General features: G+C 53.2%; 1 protein-coding gene across 1 annotated transcript in view; it reads right to left on the bottom strand.

The window, feature by feature from the left end:
* Window positions 1–322: 322 nt before the first annotated feature.
* Window positions 323–12,833, bottom strand: part of LOC107122774 (26S proteasome non-ATPase regulatory subunit 1) — a 51,125-nt gene continuing 38,614 nt past the window's right edge. Inside the window, exons 4-8 of the mRNA XM_015425908.1 lie at window positions 12,575–12,667; window positions 11,260–11,352; window positions 5,527–5,673; window positions 4,835–5,001; window positions 323–529 (exon numbers count right to left, since the gene is read on the bottom strand). Coding sequence (XP_015281394.1) covers window positions 4,855–5,001; window positions 5,527–5,673; window positions 11,260–11,352; window positions 12,575–12,667 — 480 coding nt within the window. The 3' untranslated portion in view covers window positions 323–529; window positions 4,835–4,854. The remainder of the gene's footprint in view (window positions 530–4,834; window positions 5,002–5,526; window positions 5,674–11,259; window positions 11,353–12,574; window positions 12,668–12,833) is intronic.

Raw genomic sequence — 12,833 nt, forward strand, 5'->3', positions numbered from 1 at the left:
GAGGAGGAGATTGGATTTATACCCTGCCCTTCACTACCCAAGGGAGTCTCAGAGCGGCTTACAAACTCCTCTCCCTTCCCCTCCCCACAACAGACACCCTGGGAGGCAGGTGGGGCTGAGAGAGCTCTGGCAGAAACTGCTCTCTTTCAAGGACAGCTCTGACAAAACTTGTAACTGACCCAAGGTCATGCCAGCAGCTGCAGGTGGAGGAGTGGGGAATCAAACCCGGTTCTCCCAGATTAGAGTCCGTGCACTTAACCACTACGCCAAACTACGAAAAGCCCCTTGGGAGAAACAAACAAAAGCCAGGTTGCCACGGCGGGAGTTTTAATTTATTTATTCTGAAAACCAGGTTCCTGTGAAAGCGTACACTAAATAGGATACATTTTCCGTCTGTCAACCCTAAAACGTGGACTGCGTGCGGTTGGCCAGCATGGATGTGATGGGGGCGTGCCTTGGGCCGCGGGGACTTCCTTCTGGCGCGTTTCCAATATCAGACGCAAAGGCCAGCTTCTTGAAGGACCGGGACCTAGCAGAGGAAGAGGAGACAAGAAAGGTTAGTGCTCTTGGTTTGGTTGGCGGGCTGCCTTCCTCTAGGAAGTGCAAAGGGCCCCAGGGTGGTCCTCCGTCCTTTCCAACTGTGCGGTAACCAGGCCCTGCTCAGTTTGAGAGACGTAATGGTGCCACTCCCTGAAATGTGCCTCTTGGCTGGAGAGGTGCTAGTGAGTGCCGGGAGACGAAACGGAGCTCTTCTACCAGGCCTTCGATTAGGAGCCGCTACCAAAAACGATAATGAGCTGCAGTGGCTCAAGTGGTTAAGACGCTGAACTGCAGGCTGCGGAAGGTTGGTAGCTCAGCAGTTCGAGACCTGAGTGTGCCGCATGACGGAGTGAGCTCCCGTCTCTGGTCCCAGTTCCTGCCAACCTAGCAGTTCGAAAGCGAGAAATTGCAAGTAGATAAATAGGTACCACTTCGGTGGGAAGGTTACAGCGTTCCGTGCGCCTTGGTGTTTAGTCACGCCGGCCACATGACCACGGAAACGTCTTCGGACAGCGCTGGCTCTTCGGCTTTGAAACGGAGATGAGCACCGCAACCCTAGAGTTGGATTCGACTGGCTTTCGAGCAAGGGAACCTTTACCTTTACCTTTTTACCAATAACAACTAAGGCCCTTTATATCAACATCAACAGCCTCAGGTACATTGGACACGGACTGTGGCCATACTCTATATCATCTTATTATGGCCCAGTGGGATGTTACCGCCGCCAGCGTTTTACCAGCACTTTATCTGTATTGTGATCCGTTTATGTTTGAGTTTTATGATGCTGTTGTGTTGTGTTCACACCTGTGTTTTAATGTATTTAAATTTTTTAATGTGAGCCGCCCTGAGCCTGCCTTGGCGGGGACGGTGGGATACAAATTGAAATAAATAAATAAATAAATAAATAAATCCCCTGGCTGGCTCCCACCTCCTGAGAATGACTTCAAGGATCTGGTTGGTTATTTTTTTGTTGTTCAGTCGCACAGTCGAGTCCGACTCTTCGCGACTCCATGGACCAGCTCCCGCAAGGCCTTCCGGTCTTCCGCCGTCCTCTGAAGTGTGCTCAATTTCATGTTCGTTGCATTTATGACACTGTCTAACCATCTCATCCTTTGCCGTCCCCGTCTTCTTTGACCTTCAATCTTTCCCAGCATCAGGGTCTTCTTCAGTGAGTGCTCCCTTCTCATTGGGTGGCCAAGCGGAGCTCCGGCAGTAAGGAGTCCAGGGGGCGGGTACATGCAACAAGCTCCGCCCCCTACTCCCAGCAGCCCTCAGTCAGAGCAAGGAGCAGCCAGGTAAGCTGCAGAGCCCACCCCACCCCCGGCCCACCTTCAGGTACAAGCTCTCCCTCCTCTGTGAGGGCAGATCTGCGCGTCCCCCCCCCAATAGCTAACAATCCAAAACAGTCCAGTGGCACCTTTAAGACCAAGTTTTATTCAGGTACAAGCTCTCCCTCCTCTACGAGGACCGATCTGCACATTCCCCCCCCCCCAAGCTGGCAATCCAGAACAGTCCAGCGGAGCCTGAGTGGTGGGTGTTGCCTTCTGACACACGTCCAGTGATGTCAGGGTGTGTGGCACATGCAAATAAGTTATGCTAATGAGTTATGCTAATGAGCTCCTGCACTTCTTTTTCTACGGAATGACCCTGGCTACACAGAGGACAATGAACATCTTATAACCATATCAGCTGATATAGATACTTCTGGGATTCTCTGACCTAGGCTAGAGAGAAGTTCAATGTTCAGCTAGGAAGAAGAGACTCTGCCTGGGAAGACCCAAACCACAGGTCTCCACCCAATGGGAAATAGGTGATGCAGTTTGACGAAGTTTGCTGTAACCAGTAAGTCTGTTTCATTTCTCTGATGTAATGTGATATACAAAACGCTATGTCTCCCATCGTAACCTCGGAGACGCTGGTTGGTATCTGAGGGGGGCCAACCCCTGTTTATTTGGTTTCTTCCTGTTAATCGATTAACAATAAAGACCTTGGTTACAGTTTCTTCCTTCACAGGACTGTGTGTGTATCTTAAATTGGAACCAGGGAAACACAGGGGATTTGTACTACAGTAATTTGCTTTTCCCCCTACCCATACTATGCCCTGACGGGGATAGCCCAGGCTAGCCCGATCTCGTTAGATCTCGGAAGCTAAGCAGGACCGACCTTGGACAGTAGTTGGATGGGAGACCTCCAAGGAATCCCAGGGTCATGACATGGAGGCAGGCAGTGGTAAACCACCTCTGGAACGTCTCTTGCCTTGAAAACCCTACGGGGTCGCCATAGATCAGCTGTGACCTGACGGCAGTTTCTACCACCACCACCACCACCCTATTCTGCACTTTTGCTCTGTCTGGCAGTACTGCAAATGGGGCTGTGTATGTGTGATGAACTGTCAAGGGTTAACGTTCTAACAGAACAGGCTATTCAAACAGAATTCTGTGGAGAGTGTCGGTTAAGAAAATGACAGTTGGAAACTGACAGTTGAAGAAGAGACAGTTTAGCACTGACTGAGGACTGGGAAGGAGGCTAAGAGAATGAGTGGATCAAGGAGGATCCCCATTCAACCCAAAAAAGGCAAATAGCTTCTAGTGAAGAGAAGTAATCCCTGCCCAGTAAAAAGGGAGATAACTCTTAAAAGTGGAGTGACCCTTCGTCAGTACAAATAGAAGCATTTTAGGAACCTGTTTGTATGTTCCAGCCTTCTAAATGTGAAGTCCCAGTGAAACTCAAAACCTATGCTTGCAAGTTAAAGCAGAAACTGAAAACAAAGCCCCTCTTCAAAGTTTCAAAGACCTTGAGAAAAGCAAAAACACTGACTTTTTGGCAGCACATTAGCTGGATTTAGTGTGATCACACAGTTACTTCAGTTTTTATTATCGGTTCACCCCATACATCCTACCCAATTCCAACTGACCTTTCCCCTTCCAAGTTAAATAAAATATTTTGTTTATTTTGAACTTTCAAAAGTCTCTTGTGTGCCACTACAGAAGTAAAATACAGGCAGGTGATTTTGTCTGTTCCCTCAAGACCCTGGGCTGGGCAAACATCAAAATACATAATAATGTGACATGGCGGGACAACCACAGCCCCATAAAAAAGAAGAAAATAGTTACAGGCAATGCTCCCTCTAAGCTGGGGAGTCTTGTGAGCAAAAATGCTACTTTGTGAGCAGCCGGCATTACAAGTTGTGAGCGAGCGACTCGGCTTCTGTGTAAATCAGTTCAATCTGGAGCCCTCCTTCCTGAGCTAAGACAAAAATGTGTGAGCCGGAGGCTAAAAAACTGTGAGCGAGCTCACGCTAACTCGGCTTAGAGGGAGAAGTGGTCATAGGGGCTGCTCAGCAAGCAAGAAAGAAGAAACAAAGGGAAAGTCCTGTGCATGAGGGAGGGAAGAGGGCGAGATCACCGTAGTATGCGACAGGGACAATGTGACGCCAAAACAGCAGACAAGAGCAGAAGTGAGAGTTCTGTACCGCAGCATGCTGCTCGGTTCTCGGATCCTTTTTATGCCTTTCCCCCCCACAAAGCTCAATCACTTCTCTACCCATGGCCATTCAGGGCCAGAGCCAGTTGGTGAGGGGTGAACTAAAAGGAACTCAGGACCCAGCTATGAAACTGGTTGCTGCAGAACGCTGCAACAGCGACTCTCCTAAGCAGCTTCTTTGAATGAGATCTTAAATTCATGGACGACAGGGGCACCAATGGAGCCTCCATGTGCAAAGGCAGCATTTCTGGGACCAAGGTGAGGAGGTGGCTACCTCCACCATGCCTTGCTTGGGAATTTCTCAGGGGCATCTAGTGAGCATCAGTGGGAGACCAGAGCACTGTGTTCGGTAAACTCTGGGCAGGGGTCATTTTGTAGGAAAAGAGGTGCATGAGCTCATTAGCATGACTCATTAGCATAACTCATTTGCATGTGCCACACCCCCAGACATCACCGGAAGTGTGTCAGAAGGCAACACCCACCGCTCAGGCTCCACTCTGTTTGGGTGTGCTAGGTTTGGGGGGGGGGGGGGGACGGCGTGCAGATCTGTCCTCGCAGAGGAGGGAGAGCTTGTGCCTGAATAAAACTTGGTCTTAATGGTGCCACTGGACTGTTTTGGACTGGGGGCTGGGGGGGGGCTCTGCAACTTACCTGGCTGCTTCTTGCTCTGACTGAGGGCTGCTGGGAGCAGGGGGTGGGGCTTGTTGCATGTGCCCACCCCCTGGGCTCTTTACTGCCGGAGCTCCGCTCCTGTGCACTCCTGCAGGAAATGACCCCTGACTCTGGGTCCACCCGAGCAGGCAGTTCTTACTCTTCCACGGATCCCGCATCCTAGTCGTCGATGTACTCAAATGGCTCCGGGGGTTCTGGCTCCTGTTCCTCCTCCTCGATCTTTGGCCCGTGCGCCGCCACCGGCTCGACCAGCTCCTCGGTGTCCTCGCTGGTATCTCGCAGGACGATGATGCCGCCGATGGAAAGCTGGGGAAAGGGAAGCACAAAGTCGGTCTCTGCTCAAAGCTGGGTGAGGGGAGACCCCTTTCCTTTTAACCCGCGGTGGATCACAACCACCGCACGGCTGGTTACAAGCAGGCTGCTCTAGGGATGGGCGGCCGGCTGGTTTCCTCTCCTCCTTGGAGCTAAACTCCGCTGGCTGGTGCTAAAATGCCACGCCCGCCCCCACCCCTCTGACCAGCATGCTGCCTGCCAGATGGATACCCCGGTACAGGGATCCCCAACATGGCGCCCCTGGGCGCCACCGACACCTTTCCTTACACCCCCCAAGCGTTTTTAGAAAGCGGGTGAGGCCCGGTGGGGCTTTTGCCCAGGAAGGCTTCTGATTGGCCCCTGGAGATTTGATTGGTGGCGTGGATCTTTAAAAACGCTGCTTTGGCAGCAGCCGGCACCATGGCACAAGGGTTTCGACTGTGTGGCTGAAGGGAAGCCGCGGCAGCCTGGCAGCTGCACCCATCTCCTGCAGCAGCCGTTCTGCAGGCTGGGACTTACGGTCTTGAAGGGCTGGTAGCGGCAGCTCTCCGGCATGGTGAGGACCTTGAGCTGGGCAGGCATCACCCGGGCTGGGTTGTCCAGCAGCTGGAAGGAGGGCTCGGGCTCCTTCTTCTTCTCCTTCTCCTCCTTCTTCTCCGTCTCGTCCTAGGAGGGAGAGGAAGGAAGGCCGTCACGGAGTGCATGGCTCCAAACAAGGCACGAGGGCGGGTCAGTGTCCACACCGTGGCAGCACTCACGGATGGGTTTCTCTGCCACGCCTTCCTTGTCTCAAACACAGAATCACAGAGTCGGAAGGGGTCCTACAGGCCATCTAGTCCAACCCCCTGCTCCATGCAGGATCAGCCTAGAGCAGGGGTGTCAAACATGCGGCCCGGGAGCCGGATCAGGCCCCCAGAGGGCTCCTCTCAGGCCCGCAGTGGAACTGGCTGTCTTCCCCTTCTTCTTCCAGTTCTGCCGCTGCTGCGTCATCATAGCTTTGCAGCTTACACACACCTGAACAGCAGACTCAAGACTGCAACAGCACAGACACTTCGATGCAATGATTCAGAGTAAGAGGTGTCTGTTATCAGACACTGTTAAATAAACACAATATTGCAAGAGTGCTAACGTTCCAGACATGGTTTTATTTTAAGTAAAAATAAAAACCCTTTGTGTTTTGTGTCCTTTATAAAGTTTATATCTCCGCTACCAGGCATTACATTTTATGACACACATGGCCCGGCCCAACAAGGTCTCATCGATGTCAAATCTGGCCCTCATAACAAATAAGTTCGACACCCCTGGGCTAGAGCATCCCTGACGAGTGTCCGTCCAGCCGCTGCTTCAGGACAGCCAGGGATGGGGAGCTCACCACCTCCCCAGGCAGCCGATTCCACTCCTGCACAACTCTGACTGTCAAAGAGTTTTCCCTAAGATCTAGCCAGTCCCTTCCCACCCTTCATTTAAACCCTTCCTTGCGAGTCCTCTCCTCTGCTGCCAACAGGAACAGCCCTTCAAAGACTTCAAGAGAGCAATCATGTCCCGTCCCCCCCAACCTCCTCTGCTCCAGTAAGAAGGGTGCATAGAGACAGCTCAAGAGGTAATACAGGGGGGGCCACCGAGCTTTTCAGAGTGCCCTCCTCATTTTCCTGGCACTGAGGCTTGAGGGGAGGGGCTGCGGCTCAGTGGAAGGGCCTCTGCCTGGCATGCAGGAGGTCCCAGGTTCAGTCCCCGGCATCTCCAGTTAAAAAGGGCCAGGCAGGAGGTGATGGGAAAGACCTCAGCCTGAGACCCTGGAGAGCTGTAAAGAGGGGCTGTGGCTCAGTGGAAGAGCCTCTGCCTGGCATGCAGAAGGTCCCAGGTTCAGTCCCCAGCATCTCCAGTTAAAAAGGACCAGGCAGGAGGTGATGGGAAAGATCTTAGCCTGAGACCCTGGAGAGCTGTAAAGAGGGGCTGTGGCTCAGTGGAAGAGCCTCTGCCTGGCATGCAGAAGGTCCCAGGTTCAGTCCCCAGCATCTCCAGTTAAAAAGGACCAGGCAGGAGGTGATGGGAAAGATCTTAGCCTGAGACCCTGGAGAGCTGTAAAGAGGGTCTGTGGCTCAGTGGAAGAGCCTCTGCCTGGCATGCAGGAGGTCCCAGGTTCAGTCCCTGGCATCTCCAGTTAAAAAGGGCCAGGCAGGAGGTGATGGGAAAGACCTCAGCCTGAGACCCTGGAGAGCTGTAAAGAGGGGTTGTGGCTCAGTGGAAGAGCCTCTGCCTGGCATGCAGAAGGTCCCAGGTTTGACCCCCGGCAACTCCAGTTAAAAAGGACCAGGCAGGAGGTGATGGGAAAGACCTCGGCCTGAGACCCTGGAGAGCTGTAAAGAGGGGCCCTGGCTCAGTGGAAGAGCCTCTGCCTGGCATGCAGGAGGTCCCAGGATCAGTCCCCAGCGTCTCCAGTTAAAAGGACCAGGCAGGAGGCGGTGTGAAAGACCTCAGCCTGGGACTCTGGAGAGCAGCTGCCAGTCTGAGTAGACAATACTGACCTTGATGGACCAAGTATTTCCTCTAAGCTGAGTTAGTGTGAGCTAGCTCACAGTTTTTTAGCCTCTGGCTCACACATTTTTGTCTCAGCTCAGGAAGGAATGGCTCCAGAGCAAACTAATTTATGCTTGCTCACAACTTGAATGCCAGGAGCTCACGAAGTAGAATTTTCGCTCACAAGACTCCACAACTTAGAAGGAGCAGTGGTCTGATTCAGTTTAAGGCAGCTTCATGCGTGTTCTTTTTAACGGGATCACAGAATCATAGAATGTTAGAGTTGGAGGGGACCTTGCAGGTCATCTAGTCCAACCCCCTGCACCCTGCAAAAGCATAGCAGAAAGATAGCCCTGCAACATACCCGGAAGATGGTCGTCCAGCCTCCGCTTGGAAACGTCCAGCAAAGGAGCATCCACCCCCTCCCAAGGCAGTCCATTCTACTGCTCAACCACTCTTACAGTTAGGAAGTTTCTCCTGATATTTAGCCGGTAACAACTCCCCTGTAATTTTCACCCAATAGATCTAGTCTTGCAATCCGGAGCAAGAGAGAATAGATCTGCTCCACCTTCTACATGACAGCCCTTCAAATACTTGAAGACTGCAATCCTGTCCCCTCTAAGCCGTCTCTTTCCCAGGCTAAACAGACCCAACTCTTTCAGCCTTTCCTCGTGAGACTTGGATTCCAACCCTCTCACCATCCTGGTTGCCCTCTTCTGGACACGCTCGAGCTTGTCAACATCCTTCGTAGAATGTGGTGCCCAAAACTGGACACAGTTCTCCAGGTACGCTAAGGGTTAGGGTTAGACGCTGGGGATTGAACTTGGGACCTTCTGCACCCTTTCACCTGAATGGGGCCTGTGGCTCAGTGGTAGACCCTCTGCTTGGCATGCAGAAGGTTCCAGGTTCAATCCCCGGCATCTCCAGTTAAAAGGACCAGGTAGGAGGTGGTGGGAAAGACCACTGAGAGCTGCTGCCAGTCTGAGTAGACAGTGCTGACCTTGTTGGACCATGGGTCTAATTCAGTATAATGCAGTGTATTTTTTTTTGTGGATTACGCTAGTTGTGGCATCCCGCCCACTTACTTCACAGGTCTACCTGTGGGCAGGGCCGCTTCGACATTTAGCACCCCTGGCCCTCTGGCTGCACTTCCCTTCCTCGAGCCCCACTGCTGGACCTCCTGATGGCCCCTGGGTTTTGGCCACTGTGTGACACAGAGTGTTGGACCAGAGGGGCCATTGGCCTGATCCAACACTGGCTTCTCTTATGTTCTTACGACTGGGGCAGTGGTGCTCTGTATTCTTGGTGCTTTGGGGGGGGGGGGGGGGGGGGGGGCATCTGGGTGGATTGGACCACTGGTGGACCTCCTGATGGCCCCTGGGTTTTGGCCACTGTGTGACACAGAGTGTTAGACTGGAGGGGCCACTGACCTGATCCAACATGGCTTTTCTTATGTTCTTATGTCTGGGGCAGTGATGCTCTGTCTTCTTGGTGCTTGGGGGGCAAGGGTGGGAGGGCTTCTAGTGTCCTGGCCCCACCGCTGGACCTCCTGATGGCACCGGGTGTTTCTGGCCACAGAGTGTTGGACTGGAGGGGCCACTGGCCTGATCCAACCTGGCTTCTCTTATGTACTTACACCCACTTGCAAACCCACTCATTACCCACCCTTTCACTGATGACAGAGTGTGTGTGTCTGTGTGCAGCTGGAAGCGTGACTTCCATGGCGAAGAGAAGTAATGCCACCGCTGTGCCTGGGCTCCATGCTCTGCCCAGGTGGCACTGGGGAGCATATTCAGCCAAGAGCACCGGAGGAGTGCTTGTGTGGAGAAGGGGGAAGGGCATACGGGCAGGGGAAGACTGTGGGCAAGGGAGCCAGTGGCTGTGGGCCCGGGCAGCTGCTCCTACTCAGGGTCTGCTGATGTGGAGGATACGGATGGCAGGGAGTTGTTTTCGGTCGCCCCAGGTCAGACCATAGCCAGCGGATTGAAATTAAATCAGAAGAGTTTTCAGCTAAACATCAGGAAGAACTTCCTGACAGTCAGAGAGGTTCCTGGAACAGGCCTCCTCGGGAGTTGGTGGGCTCTCGTTCTTGGGAGGTTTTCAAGCAGAGGCTAGGTGGCCACCTGTCAGCAATGCGGATTCTGTGAACTTAGAGGGATCGTGAGAAGGGAGGGCAGGAAGCGTTGCCTCAGGGCTTAGTTCTTGTGGCCCTTTCTTACACGCCCAGGGAAATGCTGGTCGTAACCTTGGGGTCATGAAGAAATTTTGCTCCAGGCCAGTTTGGCTGGAGATCCTGGAGTTTTTTTTTTTTTTTGGTCCTTTGGTCATCTTCTGGGCATGGAACAGCGGTCACTGGGCGTGTGTGTGTGTGTGGGGGGGTATTTGTGAATTTCCTGCATTGTGGAGGGGGTTGGACTAGATGACCCTGGAGGTCCCTTCCAGCTCTATGATTCTGACTCCTAGATGTTGCAATGACGCTGCCAGGGTGCCCGATCAGCAGGAGCGGGGCGGCTTGTGGAATGTTCCGTGGAGCATCTTCTCCCATTCCGAGCTCAACGAGGGCGTTTTTCTGGGCTGTAAAGCTGTCTTGTAAGATGGCAGAAATGGGGAAAGGGCTGGGACTGATGGTCCTCTAGAGGGGGTGGGGTGCTATTTCAGGGACATTTCGCTCCCCGTACATACTCGGTGGCCCGAGATCCTGGAAGGAAGCCTCCTCGCAGCCTCGTTAAAATACCTCCGGGCGTGTGTCATGTTTTCCCTGCTCGCTGGCAGGTACGCGGCCTGGTCACATGTTTGGACAACACGGAAGGAGGCTGTAAATCCCCAGGGACTCGGGGAAGGAAGGACGGTCTGGACAATAGCAAGCCGGGAGCTGAAACGCCAAGAAGATTGTTCCAGTCAGGGCTGTGTCCGGCCTGAGAGGGTTAGCCAGAAAGTCTCTGGCTCACAACAACGGGTGTTCCTTTGGCGAGCAATTCACTCTCAGCCAGAACAATACGGGAATAATTAACATAAGAACGTAAGAGATGCCAATGTTGGATCAGGCCAGTGGCCCATCCAGTCCAACACCCTGCCACACAGTGGCCAAAAATACCAGGGGCTATCAGGAGGTCCAGCAGTGGGGCCAGGACACCAGAAGCCCTCCCACTGTTGTCCCCCCCAAGCACCAAGAAGACAGAGCATCCCTTGCCCCAGACGAAGAGTTCCTATCTATACCTTGTGGCTAACAGCCACTGATGGACCTCTGCTCCAGATGTTTATCCAATTCCCTCTGGAAGCCGGCCAATGCTTGTAGCCGCCACCCCCTCCTGTGGCAGTGAATTCCACGTGTTCATCATGTGGAGCCAGTTTGGTGTAGTGGTTAAGTGTGCGGACTCTAATCTGGGAGAGCCGGGTTTGATTCCCCACTCCTCCACTCCTCCGTCATCCTCCACTCAAGACGGAGGAGGATGAAGGAGCATGATTAAAAGGCCATCAGGAGGAGGAGGAGGAGCCCGAAGATTCCTTGCAGGGCCGCCCCACCTGTAAATAAACACTGGCTGAAACTCAGTGTGGGTGGAGGTCATTATTGAAGGAAGGAAGGAAGGAAGGAAGGAAGGAAGGAAGGAAGGAAGGAAGGAAGGAAGGAAGGGGCAATTTAAGCCCAGAGAACCTGACCCCCCTTCCCCGGTCCTTCCAATCTCAGCACTGCAATCCTAGACGTTGTTTCTAGGGCTGTGTCTAGAGTATACCCACCACTTCCATTTTTTCCTCTTCTTTTTTCTCTTTTTCCTTTTCTTTCTCCTTCTTCTTGGCTTTTGCAGTGATGGACAGCACAGCGGTGGACACCTGTGTGGGAGAACGACAATGCCTGTCAACACAGCACACCGGAAGCAGCCTGCAGCCATAGCCTGGGCTAGGGGGTAGGTGGCCATTCAAACGCTGATAGAAAGCCCCCATCTTCTATTCTAATAGGCACTGAGCAGTTATGGTTTTATACTGTCATCTTACTTTAATTGTTTTACTGTGTTATGGGGTTTCAATGCATATATTCATCTGTATGTCGTCAGCCGCCCTGAGCCCGCCACGGCGGGGAGGGCGGGGTACAGATTTAATACAATAAAAATAAAAGAGGGTGCCTATCTGAAGATGCAATGTGTGAGTGAGTTGCACCCTTTTTGGAATGAGCGGGATGCGGGGAGCCGGGATCGACGGACGCTCCCTCGAACGCTCGTGCTGCGAACCAGGGTTGGTTGCCATGCAATGTGTGGGAAGGGCCCGGAGCAGGCCTGTTCCTCCCCCAGCTCTGATCTCAACAGCGTCTGGCCTGTAGCTACAGTGGGGCCACTGGGGGCTCGGCCCCCTCCCTTAAAGGGCCAGTCCCCTTCTTTACAGCCCCCCCCCCTCCAAAAGCATTTAAAGGGATCTTTTAAATGAGCTGTTGTAGATTTTCCGGGCTGTACGGCCGCGGTCTTGGCACTGAAGGACCTGACGTTTCGCCGGCAGCAGTGACTGGCACCCTCAGAGGTATCACACAGAAAGGTGGAGTCCTCTCCGTGTCAAGGTGAGAAGAAAAATTGGAGGCAGGGAATTTAGATCTACTCAGGAAGGTGGGGTGGGGCTGAGTCGTTATCTTGTAGGAGTTCCCCAGGCTGTGGAACATGCGAATGGAGGACCTTCCTGAGGAGGTTCTTTTGCATATGGATTGTTTCTTGAGGAGGTTTCCTGTTTAATTTTTTTAATGCTTTCGAGAAGAGGTGGGCGGTGGCGAGCACCCCCCCGCAAGGTTTAAAGGGCCCTTTAAATCTTACAGGAGGAAGGAAGAAAGAGGGGCACGCGCCACCCCCCCTTCATTATGGCAAACAATGGCAGCCCCACCAGAAAAAATTGTGCCCCCACAAGCCACAAAATCTGGGCGACAGGCCTGCAAAGCATTAACCCCCCCCCCCCGCCACACCCCGCCCACACCCCACCAGAGAATCCAAGAAGCCAAAGGTTTCTTTCCCGACCGTCTGCCGACAGCCAGGCAACCCACTATGGCCAAAGCGAGGCCCGCGCAGGGCACACGAACCTTCTCTTTCTCCTTCTCCTTCGGCACCTCCAAAGGAGCTGGATAGGCAAAAGTCGAGGGCTTCACGTTGGATCTGTACTGCACTTTGGGCATCTGCGGACGGAAGGGGATTTGGAAATCGTCGTTAGAGGCAAAGTCAGTGGTAAGTAAAAGCGGCCGCCTCCTTTGGTGCACTTGCAAGGGGTTCGCACTTAAATCATGAAAGGCAGGAACCCCCCCCCCCCAACCCAAAAGCTCACGAGCGGGGGCGCTTCCCCAC

The sequence above is a fragment of the Gekko japonicus genome, unplaced genomic scaffold (assembly GCF_001447785.1).
Source record: "Gekko japonicus isolate JY-2015 unplaced genomic scaffold, Gekko_japonicus_V1.1 scaffold3108, whole genome shotgun sequence".
Taxonomy (NCBI): domain Eukaryota; kingdom Metazoa; phylum Chordata; class Lepidosauria; order Squamata; family Gekkonidae; genus Gekko; species Gekko japonicus.